The 22,566-nt window shown below is 35.1% G+C and overlaps 1 protein-coding gene across 6 annotated transcripts in view; it reads right to left on the bottom strand.

The window, feature by feature from the left end:
- Positions 1–22,566, bottom strand: part of GREB1L (GREB1 like retinoic acid receptor coactivator) — a 283,415-nt gene that overhangs the window by 143,916 nt on the left and 116,933 nt on the right. For 5 of the 6 annotated variants that reach the window (XM_040479257.1, XM_040479256.1, XM_040479255.1 and 2 more), the window contains exons 3-5: positions 15,153–15,260; positions 527–686; positions 119–316 (exon numbers count right to left, since the gene is read on the bottom strand). In XM_040479257.1, coding sequence (XP_040335191.1) covers positions 119–316; positions 527–683 — 355 coding nt within the window. In that variant the 5' untranslated portion in view covers positions 684–686; positions 15,153–15,260. Of the gene's footprint in view, positions 1–118; positions 317–526; positions 687–15,152; positions 15,261–19,651; positions 19,961–22,566 lie in introns of those variants that run through there. The other variant, XM_040479254.1, reaches the window with a different exon arrangement.

Genomic DNA, 22,566 nt, shown 5'->3' on the forward strand with positions numbered 1-22,566 from the left:
AGAAGGAAGGAAGGAAGGAAGGAAGGAAGGAAGGAGGAAGGAAGGAAGGAAGGAAAGAAAGAAAGAAAGAAAGAAAGAAAGAAAGAAAGAAAGAAAGAAAGAAAGAAAAGAAACCCACCATCTGTAGTGCAAGACCCTTCTGGGGCAGGTTTTTGTGAATAGGGAATTGGTGGGCTATTTGAATCAGACATTTCTTCATCATCTTCGTCATCTTCCATTTCATTAACTGTTAGATTGTTAGAAAAATCCAGGCTTCCATTTTGAGTGTAGCGGTGCACCAAATCTTTATCCAGATCCTCCACCTTGGGTTTTACATCTGGGTGAGCAAATAAATTACAACTAATTTAATAAAAAGATGCTTATAGAAAAAATAACCAAAAGAAAAATTCATACTTCTGAAAGATATCAGAGGACAGGAAGACTAGCAATGTCTAATATTATATCAATTTATTTCAGAGGTCCCCAGATTTGGAATTTCCACTTCTTTTAAAAGAAATCTAGAAATGTGTGGGATTGAGAAACTTACCTGCAGATGAGAAAGGATGCTGGTCAGGGTCCAGGTACAGCTGGGAAAAAATTGGCCGTGGAACCACACTACTACATCTGAGAGAGGCTTCTATGGAGTTGTGGAGAGCTTCCTCAAATTGAGCAGATTTCAGTTGCCCAGCATATGAATTCCCCATGGTCTACACCACCCCCCCCAAAGAAAAAGAGGAAGAAAGGAGAAAATTTATATAATTAGAGGACTCTATGACTGCAAAGTACACGTAGAGCTGATATAAACTATACCCATATATCTTGTTAAGATTGATATATGAACCCTACCTATATTTCCTAAGACAACCTGTTTTAAATTCTCTGTTACATAACTTTTGCTTTTTGTTTTCATAATCCAAATCCATTTCAAAAAGGCCCTTTAGAGGATCTTCTATCTGAGAATCAAACAGTAATAAATGCTTTAAGTCAAGGTTCTCTGACCAGTAAATCAAGATTGACCTGTCAATCATGAAGCCTAACATGATGACAATGGGGCCACTCCTCCTTAAAACTAGTGGGCTACCATGATCCCATTCCAACTCTATCAGTGCTTTCAGAGTAAATATCTAGTTACTGCTCTCTCTATTAAGATCTTCTTTTTTTTTTTTTTTTTTTTTAAGATTTTTTTTTTTTTTTTTTTTTTTTTTAAGATGTTAAGATCAGTTTATTTCTATTAAGATCTTCTTACCCTGGCAGAATAGGGGGAAATTCTTCTCTTGGGGGGGAAAAAAAAGAAGAAAGAAAGAAAGAAAGCTTTGTGATACTATATTTGACAAATTCCTGAAAGCAAGATTTTAGCCTTTTAAACCCAAAGAAGTCATTTATGCATAATTAGTATTTATTTAAAAAAAACACAGTTTTTTTTTTCCTTAATCTGAATCACTATCTTATTTGAGACCCTCTAGGAATGTATAGAGTAAGAAGTTCGAAAGCCATGGCCTTTACTTCTCATAACTGATATTTGTATAGTTCTTGCTAGTTACAAAAATCTCCATGAATATCAATAATAACTACAATTCTTTGGGTGCTAACTACTGGCTATACCAACAATTCTCAAAGTATGTTCTGAGGTCACCAAGACCCTTTCTGGGGTCTATGAGATCAAAACTCTTTTCAAACTTATTACTAAGATAGTATTTGCCTTTTTTACTCTCATACGTGTACAGTAGGATTTTACAGAGGCTGCATGATGTGTAATATTGCAACAGGTTTAATTAGAAGCAGATAGATCACTTTTCTCACTAACTTTTTTTTGGAAAATATAGTTATTTTCCCCAAAATGTTATATATGTTGACATATAATGGGTTATAATTTTAACTTTTAAAGTTAATATATATTTTAAACATTTCTTACTCTTAGTTTCTAATAAATATTGTCTACATAAACAAAACTCAATTTTGATTCTGGGATCAAAAATGTGAGAGCTGTGGAGCTAGACAGTACCCTAAATATTTTATAAAAATTATTTTATTTAGGGCACCTGGGTGGCTCAGTTGATTAAGACTCCCGACTCTTGGTTTCAGCTCAGGTCATGATCCGTGGTTCTTGGGTTTAAGCCCTGCATCGGGCTCCATGCTGGCAGTGTGGAGCATGCCTAGAATTCTCTCTCTAACCCTCTCCCTCTCTGCCCTTCCCCAGCTTGTGCTCTCACATGTACTCTCTCTCTCTCTCAAAATAAATAAATAAACTTCAAAAATATATTTTATTTAATCCTTAGTATTCAGAAGTAGGTAGGACTTGTCTCACTTCATCAATGAAACAATTGGGGCTTGGAGAAGCCAAGTGACTTGCCCCCTATCACCCAGCTGGTAAAGGTCAGAACCAGAACTCAATATCTAGCTGTGTGAGGATAAATCCTATACTCCTACAATATAGGCTCAATTTGGATAAATCTCATTTCAAGAAAGGCAGTTTGAAAATATCATAGCCCCACTTATCCCATCAAAGAGAGGGACAGATACTAAATTTCACCTGGAAAGCCAACTGTGATGGACTCTCTGAAGGGAGTCCCTAGAGGACTGTTGAGAAGGACCCTAAGCATGCATCTGGGCTCAGCAGGAAAAGGAAGCCAAGATCCAGTCACTCCTAAGCAGGGAAGGGGTAATGCATACAACCTTACTATCAGGCTTCCCAGAGTTATATTCATGAGCTTCAAAGGATTTTGGTGGCTATGAGCTGCTGAGCTGCCTCTATATAGCAAAGAAGGCTGTTTACATGATTCTGGGTAGCAATGAGTAGTATTCAGAGATTTCCATCAGAGTGGCTGCGTTTAGTAAAGCTTTGTTGGAGATTCTTATGATTTGGAGGAAAAGCTGGAATTATATTTTAGCAATCTTTCTCAAAATAGGTAATAAGAAACTAAATACCATGGATTTAAATTAGTAAATTCCTCTTTACAAGTAAAAGAAATTTTATAACTATATGAGGTGATAGATATCAACTAAACTTATATGTAGTAATCACTTTGCAAGATATACCTATATCAAATCATCATATTGTACACCTAAAACTTATACAATGTTATATGTCACTTTTATCTCAGTAAAACTAGAAAAAATAAACTAGATTTCTTCAATTATTAGGTTACTTTCTTTCAAAAAGTACATACCCAAAAGTATATGTATGATACTCAATTAAAAGTTATAAGTAGAAGCAAAATCAACAAACTCTGTCAAATAAAGTTTTCCTGAAACACCAAGTTTTTGTCCAACCTTCTAAGACTCTCCATTAGGACAACTATAAACATTTAAATTTTCTTTTTTTTTTTTTAATTTTTTTTTCAACGTTTTATTTATTTTTGGGACAGAGAGAGACAGAGCATGAATGGGGGAGGGGCAGAGAGAGAGGGAGACACAGAATGTGAAACAGGCTCCAGGCTCTGAGCCATCAGCCCAGAGCCCGACGCGGGGCTTGAACTCACGGACCGTGAGATCGTGACCTGGCTGAAGTCGGACGCTTAACCGACTGCGCCACCCAGGCGCCCCAACATTTAAATTTTCTAAAGCTCAAGACCACACATGATCAAAATAGGGTGAGTTTGCAGGAGAAATATGTTGTGTTACCATTTAATGCATCTAAGTCAAAATTCACTAGCCATTTCACCTTTTTTTTTTCTTTTTTGCTGAAGGGAGAAAACTACCAGCACAGTCAACCATGGGATTTCTTAACCGTAGAGAACAATGGAATAACTTCAAAGGTGGACCTTTCTCCAGAGCACCAAGTGCCTGGAAATCTTGCCTCTTTTTAACTATTACCTGCTGAACAAATTACCTTCCTTTTATCATTGAAAACTATATTCTCTAAGAGATTTTTTTAGTTTAATAAAGAAATGCCCAATTGTACATGGAGGATTACATAATCTCAATCTCTTTGATTTATAGTTTAAGGAGCAATATAACAAATATGTGTATGTAGGGCAAATAAATATTGTGCTGAATAAAAATATTAAATCAGCATAAAAATGGATAATCATGTTTCACCATCATAGAGGATATACATAATGCTATAAGAACATTAGCAATACTCAAGATGACAAAGGGAAGTACCCAGGAAACAGTTGGAAGAGTAAAAGGAAGAGACTGATTATTCCAGATGAAAACATAACTGGACATTTTAAAAACAATAATGATAATATGAAGAATTATAAAACTGACCCCAGATTTTTTAGTGCTGAGTACAGAGTTCTTCCCTTTACAGTTCAAGTTCAATGCTACCCAATTTCCAGTTCAATGCTATCAAAAGAAGGGTAGAGTTCAAGGAAGCCTTTTTAGTGTAATGTATTCTTAATATCATATGCTATAAGGGGCACCTGGGTGGCTCAGTCAGTTGAACGTCTGATTTCGGCTCAGGTCATGATCTTATAGTTCCTGAGGTGGAGCCCCACATTGGGCTTAGTGCTGTCAGCATGGAGCCTGTTTTGGATCCTCTGTTCCTCATTCTCTCTGCCCCTCCCCTGCTCACTCTTTCTCTCTCCCAAAATAAACAAACATTTAAAAATAAAAAAATATATCATATGCTATATGATATAGGGTCACTGGGGGCACTTGTGTGGCTCAGTCGGTTAAGTATCTGACTTTGGCTAAGGTCATGGTCTTGCAGTTTATGAGTTCGAGCCCTGCCTCAGGCTCTGTATGGACAGTTCAGAGCCTGGAGCCTACTTCTCTGTCCCTCTCTCTCTCTCTCTGCCCCTCCCCTGCTTGCTCTTTCTCTTTCTCAAAAATAAACAATTAAAAAAATGTTTAATATTATATGCTATAATATTTAGGGTGACTGGGGGCACCTGATGGCTCAGTTGGTTGAGAGTCTGACTTCAGCTTAGGTCATGAGCTCACAGCTCGTGAGTTGGAGCCCCGTGTCGGGCTCTGTGTTGACAGCTTAGAGCCTGGAGCCTGCTTTGGATTCTGTGTCTCCCTCTCTTTGTGTCCCTCCCCACTCACACTGTCTCTCTCTCTCAAAAAAATAAATAAAAACATTAAAAAAATTAAAAAGACATTTAGGGTCACTGAAACTGTTGGCATTATCTACCTAGACTACTGGCCTTCCCTTCCTCTGAATCTCAAAGAGCCCCCAGTGGTTGAGATGGCATAACATACACTAAAAGTCAGTGTATAATAATTGTGATAGGCACTTCACACATAAAGTTAACATTTGAAAAATAAGACTATGTATTCTGAAGTCTTATCTGATGCTTTAATTGTAAGAAGTGTTTGGGAAGCAACTGAAAGGAACATTTTCGTCCTGTGTCTTCTGTACTTGATAACTTCTATAAAAGTACTTACTACATTAATAATACAGTAACTATTAACCATGAAACATTTGACAAAAGGGAAATAAAAACATTGCAGATCAAGAAGCGGTTTCCCTCAAATTGTATTCCTTCTCCTTTCCATTTTCAATAGAAAAAGGAGAATTGGGGAAAGGCCATGGAGCCATTAGCAGGTACCAGTTTCCCAGGCTACTCTTTTCCTTACTTCTCCAGTCCCTATTCCTAAAACCTCCAGTGAATGAAGCTGCCTGTTCTATGCCAGCCCTTTTATCTTTCTGTAGAAAAGGGAAAAGGCTAGAGCAGAAAGGCACCAAACCACAATGGTGTGGTGGTTTGTACTTGATCCCATTTGCATTTTGAGCAATTAATTAGTGGTGCAGAAAGAGCCCATATTGTATACCATCTCTTTCTTAGAGATTTCTGTAGTGTCACAAGAGTATCTATTAGCATCTCAGCGTCTGTAGTCCTTAATGTCAGCCAGATATATAAAAGATACATATATATGTAGAAATTGCAAGTTTGCTTTCTTCTTGTATGTTGTACAACTCATTCTGAAAAGTAGTTCTACATTATCTGACCTGAAGTTGGATTTATTAGGTAATTGTGGTAATATTAGGTAATTGTGTTTCATGGTTAATAGTTACTGTATTATTAATGTAGTAATTACTTTTATAGAAGTTATCAAGTACAGAAGACACAGGACGAAAATGTTCCTTTCAGTTGCTTCCCAAACACTTCTTACAATTAAAGCATCAGATAAGACTTCAGAATACATAGTCTTATTTTTCAAATGTTAACTTTATGTGTGAAGTGCCTACCACAATGGTAGGCATCTAACAGGCAGATGATATAATAATAGTTGTTGCTGTCATTAATATTACTGGTGGTGGTGGTCCTTGTTGTCATTGTTAAGAAAAGTGAAAGGAAACATTCTACTTTGGACAATTACAATACTGGTAACATGGAGAACTTACTAATTGCCAGATAATACTCTATTGCCTCCTTTTAAGAGAATTGAGGCCTAGGAAAGTTAAGGAATTTGCCCAAGGACAAATAAAAGGAGATGGCAAAGACAGGAGTAGGATCTAGTCAGCTTGGCTACACAACAGCTCTCTTAGGCTATCTTAATCACTTAGACCATTAAGCTGTTTAACCACCTACTATAATGACCTAATTGGGTAAATGGGTATTCTATAAAGTATTACTAAATTGCCAAAACAAAACAAAACAAAACACCCACAAAAACACAAAACAGAACAACCCAAGGAAGAATTTTTTTGTTTGCTGATTTGTCCTTGTCTGTATATGTCACAGTGACAAGAAGACAAGGCTGAAAAAAGAGTTTTAGCATAAGATATGGGCTAATAGGCACAAAGCTGAGCAATAATTTTAAAAAGTCAAAACAAAATAAAACCGGGGCACCTAGGTGGCTAAGTTGGTTAAGCGTCTGGCTTTGGCTCAGGGCATGATCTCACAGTTCATGGGTTCGAGCCCCACGTTGGGCTCTGTGCTGATAGCTCAGAGCCTGAAGCCTGCTTCGGATTCTGTGTCTCCCTCTCTCTCTGCCCCTTCACCACTCACACTCTGTCTCTCTGTTTCTCAAAAATGAATAAACATTAAAAAAAAATTTAAAAGCAAAATAAAACTATCCCTCCCCTGAATAAAAAGACCCAAACCTCCCTGTATTAGATGAAAGGGAAAGATAAACAAAGGGTAAATTTTTTTTTTTATTTTTTTTTCCACGTTTTTATTTTATTTTTGGGAGAGAGACAGAGCATGAACGGGGGAGGGGCAGAGAGAGAGGGAGACACAGAATCGGAAACAGGCTCCAGGCTCTGAGCCATCAGCCCAGAGCCTGATGCGTGCGGGGCTCGAACTCATGGACCGCGAGATAGTGACCTGGCTGAAGTCGGACGCTTAACCGACTGCGCCACCCAGGCGCCCCAAGGGTAAATTATTTAACAAAGAATAAATACACACATATAAGGAAGGAAGCATAGGCCCGCCCTTGGACTCCAAAGTATCTGATGCATGGGTTGCATGTCCCCTGATTTTGAGAACTCTCTTGTCCATACCCTTTTTCTTCCCATTTCTTCCAATTTTGGAAGACTCAGTCATGTTTCATTAATCCATTATGTGGCAAGTCTAGAAATCAAAAACATTCTTATCAACTCCCTAAAATATTAGGAATATTTATATAACTTATTTCCCTCCAATATTTCCCCCTGTCTAAAAAAGTTTCTTCTTCTATTAAGGACAAGAAAAAGTTTCCTAAAACTCAAATGATAAAAAGAAAGAAGGAACCTGAGAGTTTATCTTCCTTGACTTTCTTCTCAAATCAGTTTTTTAAAAAGTACTAGATTTGAGATATGGTCCAATATATTACTTTTGAAAAAGTAACACAGTTTAATTTCTATTACTCTCTTCCATCTGAAGCAGACCACTTAATCCAGGTAGGTAGAAGAAAAAAAAATCTGACCTTAATAATATGATATGAATTTACTGGAAATTTTATAAACACAACTTTTCTTGTGTTTATAAAAACACAAAAACCTGGGAAGTACACACAATAATCTATTAGTAATGTTTATCTATTGATACTGTGTGGTTTTTAAACTGTCTTTTTTGGGGGGCACCTGCCTGGTTCAATCAGTAGAGCATGTGACTCTTGATCTCAGGGTCCTGAGTTTGAGCCCCTCGTTAGGCAGAGCCTACTTAAAACAAACAAACAAAAAAACAACAACAAACAAACAAAAAAACCTATCTTTTTTGTTTTATTAATGTCTTCTAATTTTTAAAGTAATGAACAGTATTATAGCATAATATAATAAAGGAAAAGGAAAATATCATATAGCACGTGAGCTAATCCCAACTCTGTGACTATCCTTGAAGTTTAAAAGCAGTTTAAAACAGGCTTATTACTTAATAGCTGGGTTTGCAAAGTGAACACTCTTCACCTTTTCCTGGTGCTTCAAGATTCCAGGGAAAATCCAGATCATTCCAGCACTTAGACTGAGAACCTCTCATCAAGATTTGGAGTTTCCACTACTACTTTCTATCATAATTACTCCAAACTATTTCCCCCCAGTTTTGATATACTGGTATTGGCCCAACCATCTCCCTCAACAAATTCCTCTTTTGACCACGAATAAATATTTTCAAGGTACTACACTTGGCTGTTTATAAAAGCTGACTTTTAATACCAATTATGTGGAGAAGATAAACATTAACTTTAAAATGTATGGGGGGAGGGGCACCTGGGTGGCTAGGTCAGGTAAGCATCGGACTCTTGATCTTGGCTCAGGTCATGATCTCACAGATCGTGGGATTGAACCCCACATCAGAGACTGCTTGGGATTCTCTCTCTCTCTCTCTCTCTCTCTCTCTCTCTCTCTCTCTCTGTCTCTCTCTCTCTCTCTGCCCCTCCCCTCCTTGCTATCTCCCTCTCTCTCAAAATAAATAAATAAACATTAAAAAAATAAAATGTATGGGGGAAAAGGATCATTACAGTTAATGACAAGAAAGAACAAGAAAAACACTGATTTTAAAAAAATCATGTACATGCTAAAAGAAAATCTAAGATACTACTTCAGGGTTAATCTAATTTTAACAGCAAGATAGTCTATGCAAAAGATAGATGGGTATATATATTTTTTAAACTAATAATTTATTTAAAAAATATTTTAGATTTGTATTTCCAAGAATTGTCTGCTGAAGTCTGAGAAGCAATGACAATTCAGTAACAATAAGCACTTCCTAGTACCCTGATTGTGGTTTTCTACTACCATTCCCCACTGAAAAGCATCAAAGCTCCTTGAAGTTATAGCCAATTCCAGATCTGATGCAGGAAATACACAAGAGGAGCCTTGAACAAAGAGCAAAGAAGCTACTGAGGGGTGATGGATCATGTCAAAAGACATGAGTCAATATGAAATGTCCCCATAGACCAAAGACTAGAGAAATTGAACATAAAAGAGAACTAATTCAATGGAGTGAAGCATATTTAAAATATGAAAACTCACAAATTAATTTTTGCTACTCAAGGTGAAGAAGAGAGCTCTGCTTGGGGAAAAATAACAACAATACAACCCAAATAAATCATCTAAGTGAATCCTGCAAAAAGGAAAAGGAAAGAAGGAAATATTTATTTTGCTCTTTCTGTACTTCAGAGTAACCAAATTGTCCTGGTTATGAGAGTTTTAATATTTTTAATGAAAAATTTCAGCTAATAAATGTGGAAAGAATGACAGAATTATAAAATTACCAATTTGCAACCCTTGATGCAAAATTCATTTACTCAATGATAATGGGGGAACTCTATAATAGAGGGGTCAGGCTGACATCTCCTGAGCTCACTGCTCAAGTTTAGTATCACTAATAGTCAAGCCATGAGATGCCATCAGCCTCCCCATAAGAGAGAAAAGGAAGCACAAACACTGTAGAAAGTACTTCTGCCAATGGGTGTAGTGAATATAGTCAAACCTCTATAGCTAACTTGCATTTATTGGATGAAGGAACAAGAAACCACATGGAAACAAGCAAACTCAGAACAAGGGACAGGTGGACAGAACAATTTATTTTTTGCAACAACCTAAGCTTATCTAGTTTATAAATGATAGACCTAGGATTCAAATTTAGACTAAAAACCCCGTGTTTTTTTCCCCACTAAAACATGCTATTGGACATAGAAAAAAGGTGAGCGTAAAAATGATACATTCTGTTTGTGGTGTGTGTGTATAGTTGGTTTTAGTTTGAGGTTTTTGCTTTTAAGGCCCAATTTATTGACTGCGTGCCAGACATAGTACTAAAAGGACAACTTCATGTAACTTGTCAGTTTTGTTACCTTTTTACTTTATAGATGTTGTCACCCCCTCTCCAAACTTTAACAGTTATCCACGCAGCCAGGCAACATTTATAGAAATCCTACAAGTGAAGTGGGTAAGCACATAGGCTGTAGAGTCAGATGACCTTAATTCAAATCCCACTCCCACTACCTCTATGATATTGGACAAGTTACTTGGTCATTTGTTAAGAAATTTTACAGTCACATATATAAATTATTACTGTCCCTCACAGTTCTCAGATTCTTTGACTTTGTATAAGAAAACTACTGGTAGGGGCACCTCGGTGGCTCAATTGATTGAGCATTCGACTTTAGCTCAGGCCATGATCTCCCTGTTTGCAGGTTCGAGCTCCATGTAGGGGTCTGTACTGACAGCGTAGAGCCTGCTTGGGATATTTTTTCTCCCTCTCTCTCTGCGCCTTCCCTGCTTGCATGTTGCGCTCGCTCTCTCTCTCTCTCTCTCTCAGAATAAATAAATAAATAAATATTAAAAAATAAAAGAAAATTACTCATAGTGATGAATCACTAAATTCTACTCCTGAAACCGATATTACACTATATATTAACTAGAATTTAATTTTTTTGTTTATTATTTTGAGAGAGAGAGTGTGAGAGAAAGGAGGGAGGGGCAGAGAGAGAGAGAGGGAGACACAGAATCTGAAGCTGGCTCCAGACTCTGAGCTGTCAGCACAGAGCCCAACGCGGGGCTCCAACTCATGAACCGTGAGATCATGGCTTGAGCTGAAGTTGGCTGCTCAACCGACTGAGCCATCCAGGCACCCCTAATTAACTAGAATTTAAATAAAAACTTGAAACATGAAAATAAAAAGAACATTACTTGTTATATAGCATTACTGTTCACATACCTTTTCTCTATTAAAAATATTTGCTGATGATAGTGATAATGACAAGGAAATCAAACATGGTTCTTGCAAGCTCTCACAATCTATATATAATCCAAAACTAAAAGCAAGCATATATTCACATTTCTCTTTTGTCTGTTTTTGCATTTCATTTAGTCTTTGAAATTGACATTTGTTGCTCTTGATTATAATTAGTTGGGTCTAGTGTCTGTCTGACTCCCCCATTAGACTGTGAGTTCTTAGGGGAAATATTTTGTTTAAAATTAGAATGAGTAAACAAACAAACAAACAAAGAATACATTGAGCTTTTTGTGTGTCTAATCTAATTATACATTAAATGAGTTTAAAGAGATATTATTGCCTCCCAATCACATTTCAAAAAAGCACAAAGCTAATCATGCATTCAAAACAAAAGTGTTTTATTTCATTTTTATTCATCCTCTTTGCTGAAAACTTTGGAAAATGCAAATAGATTAAAAGATGAAATTTCCAACCATTTTAAACAGTTCTGTACATTTAAATCTAGATCAATCTCTTTTGACAGTTTCTGAAGCCAAAAGTATTTTAGGTACTGAAATAAAAACCCAGCCCTAGTAACTTTATTCTAAAATTAACCATTTTACCAATATACTTATGGATATGAAATATGTCTTAAATTGTTATGGAAATAATTACTGTAATATGCCAACTAATTTCACAATTATTAAAAAGTGTCATAATTAAAAGATAAAGTATGATGCTATTTTTTTTCTTTGTAACAAAGAGTCACATGTTACTACTAGAAATCTTTACTTTCTTCCTTGAAATACCAGAAATTCTTCTGTAAAATAAACACATCTCATGGAGACTCTCTGGAACTAGTATAATTACCAGAGGCAATCCCTGTGTAAGATCAAAGAAGCAAAACAATAATAGGCAATGTGTGACCTCTACCATGTCACCAGAGACCAATTTTTCAACAGGGAGAAGAGTCAATAATCCAGAACAGAAAACATTAAATAACGAGAAATGCTTCCAAAGTGTGGTTTACCGCATCCATCAAGGCTGCCACACTCAGAGAGTTCAGTCTCTACGGTTTCAGAGAACAAACTTGTGTGGATTTATCACACCAATTATTCAAATCTACGTAAAACACCAGAGGCAAAACCCAATTTCTCAAATGCAAAGTAGAATTTCAAAAGATACCACAATAATTTTCCAAATTTCACTGGATGTGTTAAAAAGTATAATGGGAACAGTACAGATGACTAAATCTTCATATAACATTCACCTAATTTCTCTTATTTCCAATCGCCACTTATTTTTCCCAAGAAGTTGTCTACAAAGTGGGCTATAAACATTAACCAGATAAATATAATCAGTAATACTACATTGAAGACTTCTGCAGGTTTTTGTTTTGTTTTAATACTGGGTCCCTGGATCCAGAAACAGGGCTTGCTTTGGTCTCTTTTGTAATGTATTGAGATGGCCAATAAGAATTATAAGGGTGCAAAGTAGGGTAATCCCACTCATGGTAATTACAGTACAACAGAAGTACATTTAAAATTGACTTCTAAAAAGCACCACACAAAAATTGGGCCTCTTTAGAATCAGCAAAATTTGATTGTTTTTAGATATGACCACCAAACAGCTATGTTCTTTCACAATTAGATGTGACTTAGGGACTGAACAAATATATCTGAATTTAATTTGCAAAACACCCATTCTGCTGCTAATTCATAGAGTAGTAAAAAGACTTAGCTTAGAAGAGACAGTGCTGGAAATTCAAAGCAACTATGAACATTGTGTTCTTATATGGATTTGTTAACTCCTGCTACCTTCATCTTTCCACTCTGTCATCTGCCCATCTTTCCACCTTCTTATCTTATTAACATTGCTAATTGTATTTGTCAGTTTTGCCACAATTTCAATGCTACTTAAACAGCTGTGGGTTTTCTCTAGGCAATTATCAGTCACTACACTTAGGTTTCTAAATTAGTTGTTGAAAGGCACTTTAACCTTGAGAAAATAGACACTAAGCACACTAAGCCTTACATTTATGTATATGTTGCTCCAAAACGAGTAATTGTTAAAAGAAATTGAAAAAAAATCACAAATATTGTAAACTAACAAATTAGTAAGAAAATGCTTAACAAAGCCTGTTAACACAGTACTCATCATTTAATCTTTCTCTTACTATATATATAGTAACATATACTCTCTATGTGTTTGTACATGTATATAGCATATCAACTGGAACATCCAAATACTGCCAAATTCCTCTAACAGTCCCCTTTTACTACCTGCCAGGTGGCCAAGACCTTTCAAAGGTACCCATAATCATGGAAATGGTATCTTGAGGTCCTGGGCTCTGGTAAGGAGAGCTCTCACAACATGCAGATTCCGCCCCCCAGCCCCCACTTTCCCATTTCCCTTCTAAGAGAAAAATCCTTTACTATATTTCTTTTCCCATTCTCTATTCTTGACTCTGACATTGATTTTCTTCTTTCTACTAAAATGGACAAGAAACACATTCAGGGAGAAACACAGGTTTATGATTATTCATCAACTGATACCCACTTCTATGAAATACAACTAAATTTTTAAAACATCTTCTGTAATCTAGAAACATATTTCATGTGTCATTTATTTTCTTTATACATTAAAATAAATTCTAAGGAAACTTTTTAGAGTTCACACGTCTTGGTGTTGTTAAAGGTATATAATATCCTGTTTATAGATCAGTCAAAATCTTGTTAGAATCATTTTTAAATTAATGTAGGCTCCACCTTACCCGTCTCCCTCCCACCCCCCCACTTTCAGCTCCGAGGAAAGAAAAGGGTGGTAATTCAACAGTGCAAAATTCTTCACTGAGAGACAAACATTAAAATGATAAACCTTTTGGAAAGTGAAGTACATTTCAAACCCTCACTGTTCTTTCAGACCTATATTGACTCTTACACTAGTTGCCAACATTTGGTAAGGATTATCCTACCATTAGACAAAAGCAAGCATTCCTTAGATAAATCAGGAGTTTTTGCCATGAGACTCATAAAACCTTTTCACAACACAGATTTTCAAGAGAATCCTTTAAGGTTTTAGGAGGCTGCTCCTTTTACTGAGTAACAAAATACACCCCGTGGTGTCTCACTGACCCCACTCAGCTGTCCTTTGACCTCTTCAATTGTTGAAGCCTAACTCCGGGCCCACAGAATTTGCCTCCCATATCAAACAGGGGATGTTGCTAACTCCTAGCACCTGGTGTAACAAAACGCAACCGTTCTCCACTCTTCTGTCTCCTCTGCTCCTTCTCTGATCATTTTCCAGATGTTCCAAGCCCAAATGTTAAGCCAACACTAGGTTCCAGGGTCTGCATGGTCACGAAGGCACAAACAGGGACCACGCTGAAGTGGCAATGACCCTCTTGTTCTTTTTGGCCTCAAAAGGATTCAGCACGAGGAAAAGATCTTTGCCCTTTCTTGGAAATGCCAGGCTACTCAAACACATTGTGACGTACGAAAGGAAAGACAGTCTTGGGCTATGCCCTGATAGATAAGAGTTCCTTAAACAGCATCCCTAAATCCTTAATTCCAAGCCAACTTTTAATTTTCTTTGATGTAGGGAGAAAAAAAACAGTATTGCCTTTTCCTTTTCTAAATTAAAAGCCTCCTAAAAATAGGGGAAAAAAACCTTTTAAAACATATGTCTCAGGATAGTGTTATATGATAATTTTTATACGGTCACTATATACCGTTTGGGTTTTTCTGCAGATGCCAATAATCTAGATGTCTCTCTTATTAGACAACTTAAAAAAATAAAAACCACAGCAAAGAGGAATCAAAAACTGAATGCTTATATTAATTTAGGTATACAGGAAATACAACACAAAGGCTGTTGTCAGAAAAAAATAATTATCCAGCAATACTGAGTAAGCAAAAGCTTATTGCTGAATAAGGTTTTTTGCCCCCTTTTTTTGTGTGTGTGGAGAAGATGGGGGAGGGGAGAGGAAAGCAGAGGGGAGGAAATGGAAGAAGAGCTCATAGAAAATATCTCCTTAATCAGTTGAAGAACCAAATACAGTAACTTTATTTAAATTCTAAATATAACTTCCTAAAACAAATTTGATCTTGAAAAATTTGGGGGGATACTATAATTGTACAATACCTTGGTTTATTTATTAACATTTTTGAATCACAGTCATGATTAAGTTGGGTTGTCAATACTTCAGGGAGCCTGTTGTCTAGATTTTACTTGTTTAAAGCTTTTTTGCACCTGCAAAAACATAAAAAAAATAAAAATATATGTAAAGATATGAATTAATTTCCAAATTCATTACATTCCAGAAGAAAATTATTTAAATATTTACAATTCTACAAAAATTACAATTAGAAATGAATTATCAAAGTCTCATGTAACTCCATATACCTCATAACTGGCAAATACAGATATTCCTCCATCTTAAATATTCCCAAATAATCATTCTTAATTACATACACTCAAAAATAATTTCTCTTGTTCTTAATATTTCCCCCTCTTCATCCTACTAAATTGAATAAATCTGTCAAGTCTGCATTTTCGACAAGTGTTACCACATGCTAAAAGCCCCACAGACTATTTTTATTTTAGGAACGAAAATAATGAAAGGCAGTTTTCTTATTCTAGGGAGTTTGAATTTCATAATCTCTGATTCTCGGCCAAAAATTATCTCCTCAAAGAACTATCAAAAATTGAAGACATAACTCAGATTGCTTAAAATAATTTTTCTACTTTTTGAAACTAATGCTTTAATAATCTCTGAGAAAGAGAGACTGCAAGAAGAAAAAGAGCTACTGTTTTCTACCCTTTTGAGTAGTGTATTTCTAGAAGTAACTAAACTAAATAATTATAATTACATATAACTGGTTGAAAATTATAGGGTACATATTATTCTCTCCTTTAAGTAGATTATGTTCAAAATAAACTATTGGGTGAAAAACAGGAAATACAGTTATAAAATATCAAGTGAAATAAAAACTATTTGTCAATGATTTTAATATGTAACTTAGAAATATTTCTATTCCTGTGTTATTGTGTCTAAAGGAAAACAAAAGGGGACTTTCCTAAGAATATACTAATTTCAATATGCATATTTATAGCACTAAAATATTAAAAGTAATATTAACTTATGCTTTCTAAAGACAGTTTTCATTTTATTTTCCTTTTATTCCAACGTGAGAGAGAGGAAAGAGAAAACCATTTTAGATTTTGAAATAAAAATCTTTATCTTACCTCTCCTACTGTCAGAAGAATGTCTTCAGGCAAAAGAACAATTTAAAAAGCAAGACGCAAAAAAAATATAAAAAATTAAAAAAAAAGGGCAAGACGCAGATTTTCAAACTTATGTATCTCCCACCCACCCACCCACAAATAGACATCTTTTTGTAAGTCAGGAGTCTTGCTGCCTACAACTAAACCCAAGATTACCCCATATGGTCAACAAGGTCAAACTGCATTACTGCCAATGAAACTATATGACTCCACAAGGACCTTAATGATTTTTAAAAAAGGTCAGTAATCCAATTCCAATAGCTTCAGAGTCTAAAATTGCTAATTTTTGGCCACGTGCTACACACTTCACCTGCTAGTAATGACATTTTTGTATTTTCTTCTAATTACACTCAAAGCTAAGACCTTTGGCCCTGGGCCACAGACCCCTATTCAGGCTGCACACATTCTCTTAAACGACCTGATCCTTTGTTGTCACTCTTACTCTTTCATCTATTATTTACACCCATAGAGAAGGAAGAGACTCTACCATTTGTATAGCTTAAAGCTTCTAATCATCTTAATTTCTTTGCCTTTCAACCTATGGTCTTTTTCATAGACTAATGCCAGAAAGTTTGACAAAATCATTTTTTTCAACCACATCCTCCCAGCTCCCCTTCCCCTTTCCTACTCCCTGGCCAAGCTCTCTCCTGTTCCTTCTTTTACACAGGAATGATTCTGCATCAGTCCAAATTTACAAATTTTGACTTTCACCAACAAATTGAATTTCTAAGTATAATACAAAATTTCTATGTTGTTTTGACAGATTAATAACAATTATACTTCTTTCTTTCATCAAAGGACCATTAAATTAACTGGAAGTTTACTTAAAATATGCCCCCAGTCTAAGTCATGAGCATAGATTTTTCAGAATCCCCCGCAAAAATGTCAAAAAACTTAACAGTAAAGATGTTGGTTATGTGGTTATTACTTTTCCAACATTTTAATATCTACAGTTGCTCAAATGCTTACAAGAAAAAAAGCAAAGAAAGAAAAGCAAAAATATAAGGAAACTTTTTAAAGAAAACAAATTTCTTAAATAAAAAATTTTAAATCTTTACATTTTAAGGCTACTAATTCTCAAACAGCAAAATTGTCACATAAAACAATGTATATCATTGCAATTTCCCAACATTTTCCCCCAGACTTTTTTTAACTGTCCAAATACATTTTGCAAATCCAAAGCACAGAATTGTTTACCATGATGCAGTCGTGCCCCTCAGATCACAGTAGCCACCAAAAGCCTCTGATTTCCAAGATGTTTATAAAATGACATATGATCCATCTTTGCTCTCTCTTTCTCTATTGCTCAGCTTACTCTTGATTTCTAACAGTGTTTCCTTGTTGTCTGTCCTTTCTGCAGACCCCGAAACCCCTTGTCTTTTCTTATTTTCACCATTTGCTTCAACCAGCAGTTCACTGGAGACCCATCCATCTTGTAATGCCTAAAGTGACAGATGCTCTCAGGAACCACCACACTGCTGAGTGAACAAAAGATAACATCACCTCTAGGAACTCCAGAGAGAAATACAACTACAACCTTAAGACAGGGGCTGACTTGACAGACACTGGACCATAAACCTCTTCTAAGTGAAAAAAACAAAACAAAACAAAACAAAACAATTGTCACACGCACACACACACACACACACACACACACAAAATCTGACACAAATCAAAGGCAGAAAAGAGTGATTATTTGTGGATTGCCTTTTCACTCTGAGGCTCACTTTTCCCTCCCAACGCCTTTATATTGGGGCAATTCACTTGCCAAGAGGCAAGAGAAGTTCTTGGGAAAAAGAGCCTTTCTCAAGTATCTTCTTTTATTCAACCATATTTGAAGTGAAATTTATTCACGTGTGTGTTTCAGTAAAGCTAAGGCTTATGACAGAGCATTCGTAAGCCTGACCTGTCCTGCTTGCATAAAGCAATATCTGGACTCAGAAATGCTGACTCAATTCTACTGCTAGGCACAGGCATGCTTTGCAAATTAAAAACACATTTAGAAATTAAAAAGCAACGTGTGACACAATGTCAACAGTATGTGTAGCTCATAAAAATGGCTCACCATTCATTCATCAGACAACTTCCAACTTGGGTTAAAAAGACAGTTAACAAGAGGATTCTGGGAAGGGCTACAGATCTCTTTTCTAACAAAGGAAGGGTTATATTAACATCTCCCAGCAACAAACTAATGACAGGGACGCTGTAGATACAGGGATGCTGCCTGATGCCATCTAGGGTTTTGTTTTTCGTTTTTCAAGCATCTTATTTAAAATCTTCATGCAGGAATAGGTAAATGCAAATTCTAACACTTAACTTTAGTTTAACTCTAAATTTACATAAATACAGCGAAGGGAAAATTTTGAAGAATAGAAAAACAAAACCTGACTTGAAGGTCACTTAAGAACATCATGTGATCAATGTCAATTACAGAGATTAACAACTGTTTTTTTATAATAGGTATCAAGCAACAAGGAAGAAAAATCTCTGCTACAGCTAAATTATCCTTTTCTAACCAGGTAAATGATACAAATATTTATGTTAAATCTAAAATAAAGAGTGAAATGCTTAAGAAAAGTTCTGTCAACTATACTTCTAAAAAGAAATGTAAGCATTTGCCGTGGCATTTCTTAATTTTCTTAATTTCTTAATTTCTTAATTTCTTAATTTCTTAATTTTCTTAATTTCTTAATTTCTTAATTAAAAGTATTTTAATTTTCCTTTAAAATTTTTGCACAAAAAGCCTTTAGTTACAATTATTTTTCTTTGAAGTCACTAGTGACTGTCCTCTCAGTCCCATTTTACTAAAAAAATATAAAACTTAAAAGATATTTTATCTCCGGGGTTTCAACTATTTGTGGGGTAACAGAAAGAATGTCCAACCTGATAAATCAAAATATCTGTTTTTTAAACATTTTTTTTAATGTTTCTCTTATTTCCTCAAACATTTCAGTGTATCTGTACAAATAAGATACTGCAAATATTACAGAATCTCGGAATTTTCTGGTTTTTATTTTAATGCTGGCAAAACAGAATGCATACAAAATAATTAAATGAATATGCACAATTTATATAACTAAATGGGAAAAAGATTAAATAGAGACTGCTTATCAATATAAAAAGGACTTGTTCTAATATAAACTTGATCTTTAAACCAGATCATTTTGTTTTTTGTTTAACACACCATGATCCTAAGTAATTCACCCAGAATTACTGATCCAAAAGTACCATATCATTCAACACTTTCAAATTTTGGCATTGATACCAAAAAGAGAGACGTGACCTTGAAATGACAGTTCCATTGCAGAAGGCTCCCCCCCCCCCCCCCAAAAAAGGGGCCCACGTAAATGACTTACTTTTAAACACAGTAGGATCGATATGCATGCAGGAAAAGTACACCCCTGTGGAAAGCTCTTATTGCCTGATTGATCAAAAACAAAACAAAACTTTTCTTTTTTAAGGGCCCCTTCCAGATCACAGTCAGTGCCAGAAATCCACACAGGAAAAAAATCCATCAAAATGAAACCCTAAAAGGGTTTACCCTTCACCATCCTATTTGCACTTCAAAACCCTGTAAGTCCTTCAGTTAAACCCCAGGGCTGAACCATTTCAATAATAAGAGAGGTGGCCAGAGGTGATTTATCTCCCATTTGGCCTCTGGACAGAGGCTGTAATGTCTACGAAACTTCCCTTCCCTGAGTCGTACCCTCCCCCAAGTCTCAACCTTCATTTGTGCGGCTTTGGATCTGCAACCTTACAAACAACTCCTATGCCCCTTCCAATCAGATGCAAGAACGGTCTGTAACTCAAGATTTGGGTACATTTTCTTGGCAAAGCTTTCACAAAATGGAATGCTGCTGAGTAATTAGAGCTTTGAAAATACCAGGTTAAATTTCAGGTTCTCTTTGTTATAAGTGGGGGAAGAAAAGAAACTTTCTTTAGCTTCTCTCTTCTCACATATGTTAATTGTTGTCAGAACTTCTTAAACTTTTTCCAATTTATACTTTGATACTCAATGTTTCTGGCCACATCAGCCAACTTCCTGCAGTGATGTTCATCTAAATTTAAATCCTTGCATTGTAAAATATCTTATCCAACAAAGTACAGATTTCACAGGTCATACACTCCTGGGTCAAAAAGACCTCAAAAACAGATACCAGACCACTATGACTCAACTGATTTATCTTACCTACCCTTGTTATCAAATATGTACTATAACTGCCATCATACAATTTTCCTCTAGTGAAATAAACATCAAACAATGTCAACAGTTATTTACATAGAAATATAGGTCCCAACAGTCATCAAATGTGAAACACAGTGAAGTTATTCCTTAAAAATGAAGGATATTTTGTCAGTATGCATGAATTCTCTATTTCAAAATTACATTCACATGCGTCTTAGTGTGGAAAGAGGATGAAATATATATGCACAGTTTTCCCTGTTTTCTTTGTTGTTGTTTTTTTCATTAAATGAGAAGTTTGTTTTTCTAATTGATTCTGATAAATTCCAATTGAATGCCACATTAACAACTTGCACTAAATGATTCCACTATAGTGATTTCATTTTTACAAGTTGAAACTTTCAAGCTATGTCACTAACTTCATATATTTAAAGACTCACAGGCAAATATATATTTCACTGAAACCTAAAATCAGTTAAGAAAAATTTTGAATAATACAATTAAATATATGTTGATAGTTAAAAATACAAGAAAGACACATTTTTGTCAACTAAAAATTTTTTATGTTTTTGGAGATATTTATCAATAAAAATTATATTTCTGCCATTAAAAAATGTACCATCAACATCCTTATACCTCATTAGCAAATATTTTTCATTTTCAGAGCTCCAACTACCATGAATTCAAGAAAAAACAATCCTCACAGCAAATGACGTTATTGCATGCTACCAAGTCAATGAATCTCACACGTGTATTTGAGATAACATAATAATTCAAATTGCATAAATAAACCAGGAGAAATAGATGGCTAAAAAAAAAAAAACAACTAAGAGACATGGATTATATCACTGAAACAAACTTTGGCATTAGTAACAATATTCAGGAAAACAAATTTCTTAACCTACTACAGGACATAAAATAAAAACAAAAAAAAAATGCTTTCTTCAGATAATCAACAAGAGTAAATTGATCCACCACAGAGGAAATATTCAATTTTCATTAAATATTTACTCAGTGCTATAGGTTGTTGGGTCTATGTAGACCTCAAAGAAAAAATAGTTCCTGTCTGGTAGGAATCAGGTCTTGGGAGAATTGAATGGAGATGAGAGGCAGTTTCTCAAGTCCTGACACTGTATTTCAAATTGACAATGCTAAAAACTGGAGATGTGCTATAAAACGTATAGTACTACTTTGAAATCTGATACAAAGAAAGTGATACTTATTATGATGAGCACTAAGTAATGTATAGAATTGTTAAATAACTATATTATACACCTGAAAGTAATATAACACTGTATGTTAACTATATTGGAATTAAAATAAAAAAATTAATAAAAAAATAGAAAACAAACAAAAAAAACAAAGAAAGTCATACTTAAGAGACTATTAATTTTCTTTTTTTTTTCTTTTTTTTTTATTTATATATGAAATTTATTGTCAAATTGGTTTCCGTACAACACCCAGTGCTCATCCCAAAAGGTACCCTCCTCAATACCCATCACCCACCCTCTCCTCCCTCCCACCCCCCATCAACCCTCAGTTTGCTCTCAGTTCTCAACAGAAGAGACTATTAATTTTAATAAAGTTTGACTGGATAAGCAACTTCATTTCCTATTGTAGCACAATAAAATTCAGATGTTCAAAATCTGCAGTCCCCAACTCTCCCACTCTATAACCATAGCCCAGTCACCGATATTCTCTGGGCCTCTTATCTATAAAATGGGGAATAAAGTAAATACATTTCTAGATTGAAAACATTATGGTGGTAATGGGGGAGGGGAAGAGATCCCATTCACAGTAGCAACAACAAAAATAATACCCAGGGATCAACTTAATGACAGATATATGATAACATTTTTTAAATTGCCAATCTTTATTTAGGTGATTTAAGTGAAATTTTACACACATAGAGGAATGTGCTACGTGTTTTATTTTTATTTTTATTTTATTTTAAAATTACAGATTTAATCTCAGAGTGGTAGAGCAATTAATGTCATTCAACAATGTTTATTGAGTGTAAGGTAGAATTGAGGTTTTAATTTTTTTTTAATTTGTCATCTTTTTCATTATTTATTTATTTTTAAATTT

This window comes from Herpailurus yagouaroundi, unplaced genomic scaffold, assembly GCF_014898765.1.
Source record: "Herpailurus yagouaroundi ecotype Mexico unplaced genomic scaffold, PumYag 142, whole genome shotgun sequence".
In the NCBI taxonomy this organism is placed as follows: domain Eukaryota; kingdom Metazoa; phylum Chordata; class Mammalia; order Carnivora; family Felidae; genus Herpailurus; species Herpailurus yagouaroundi.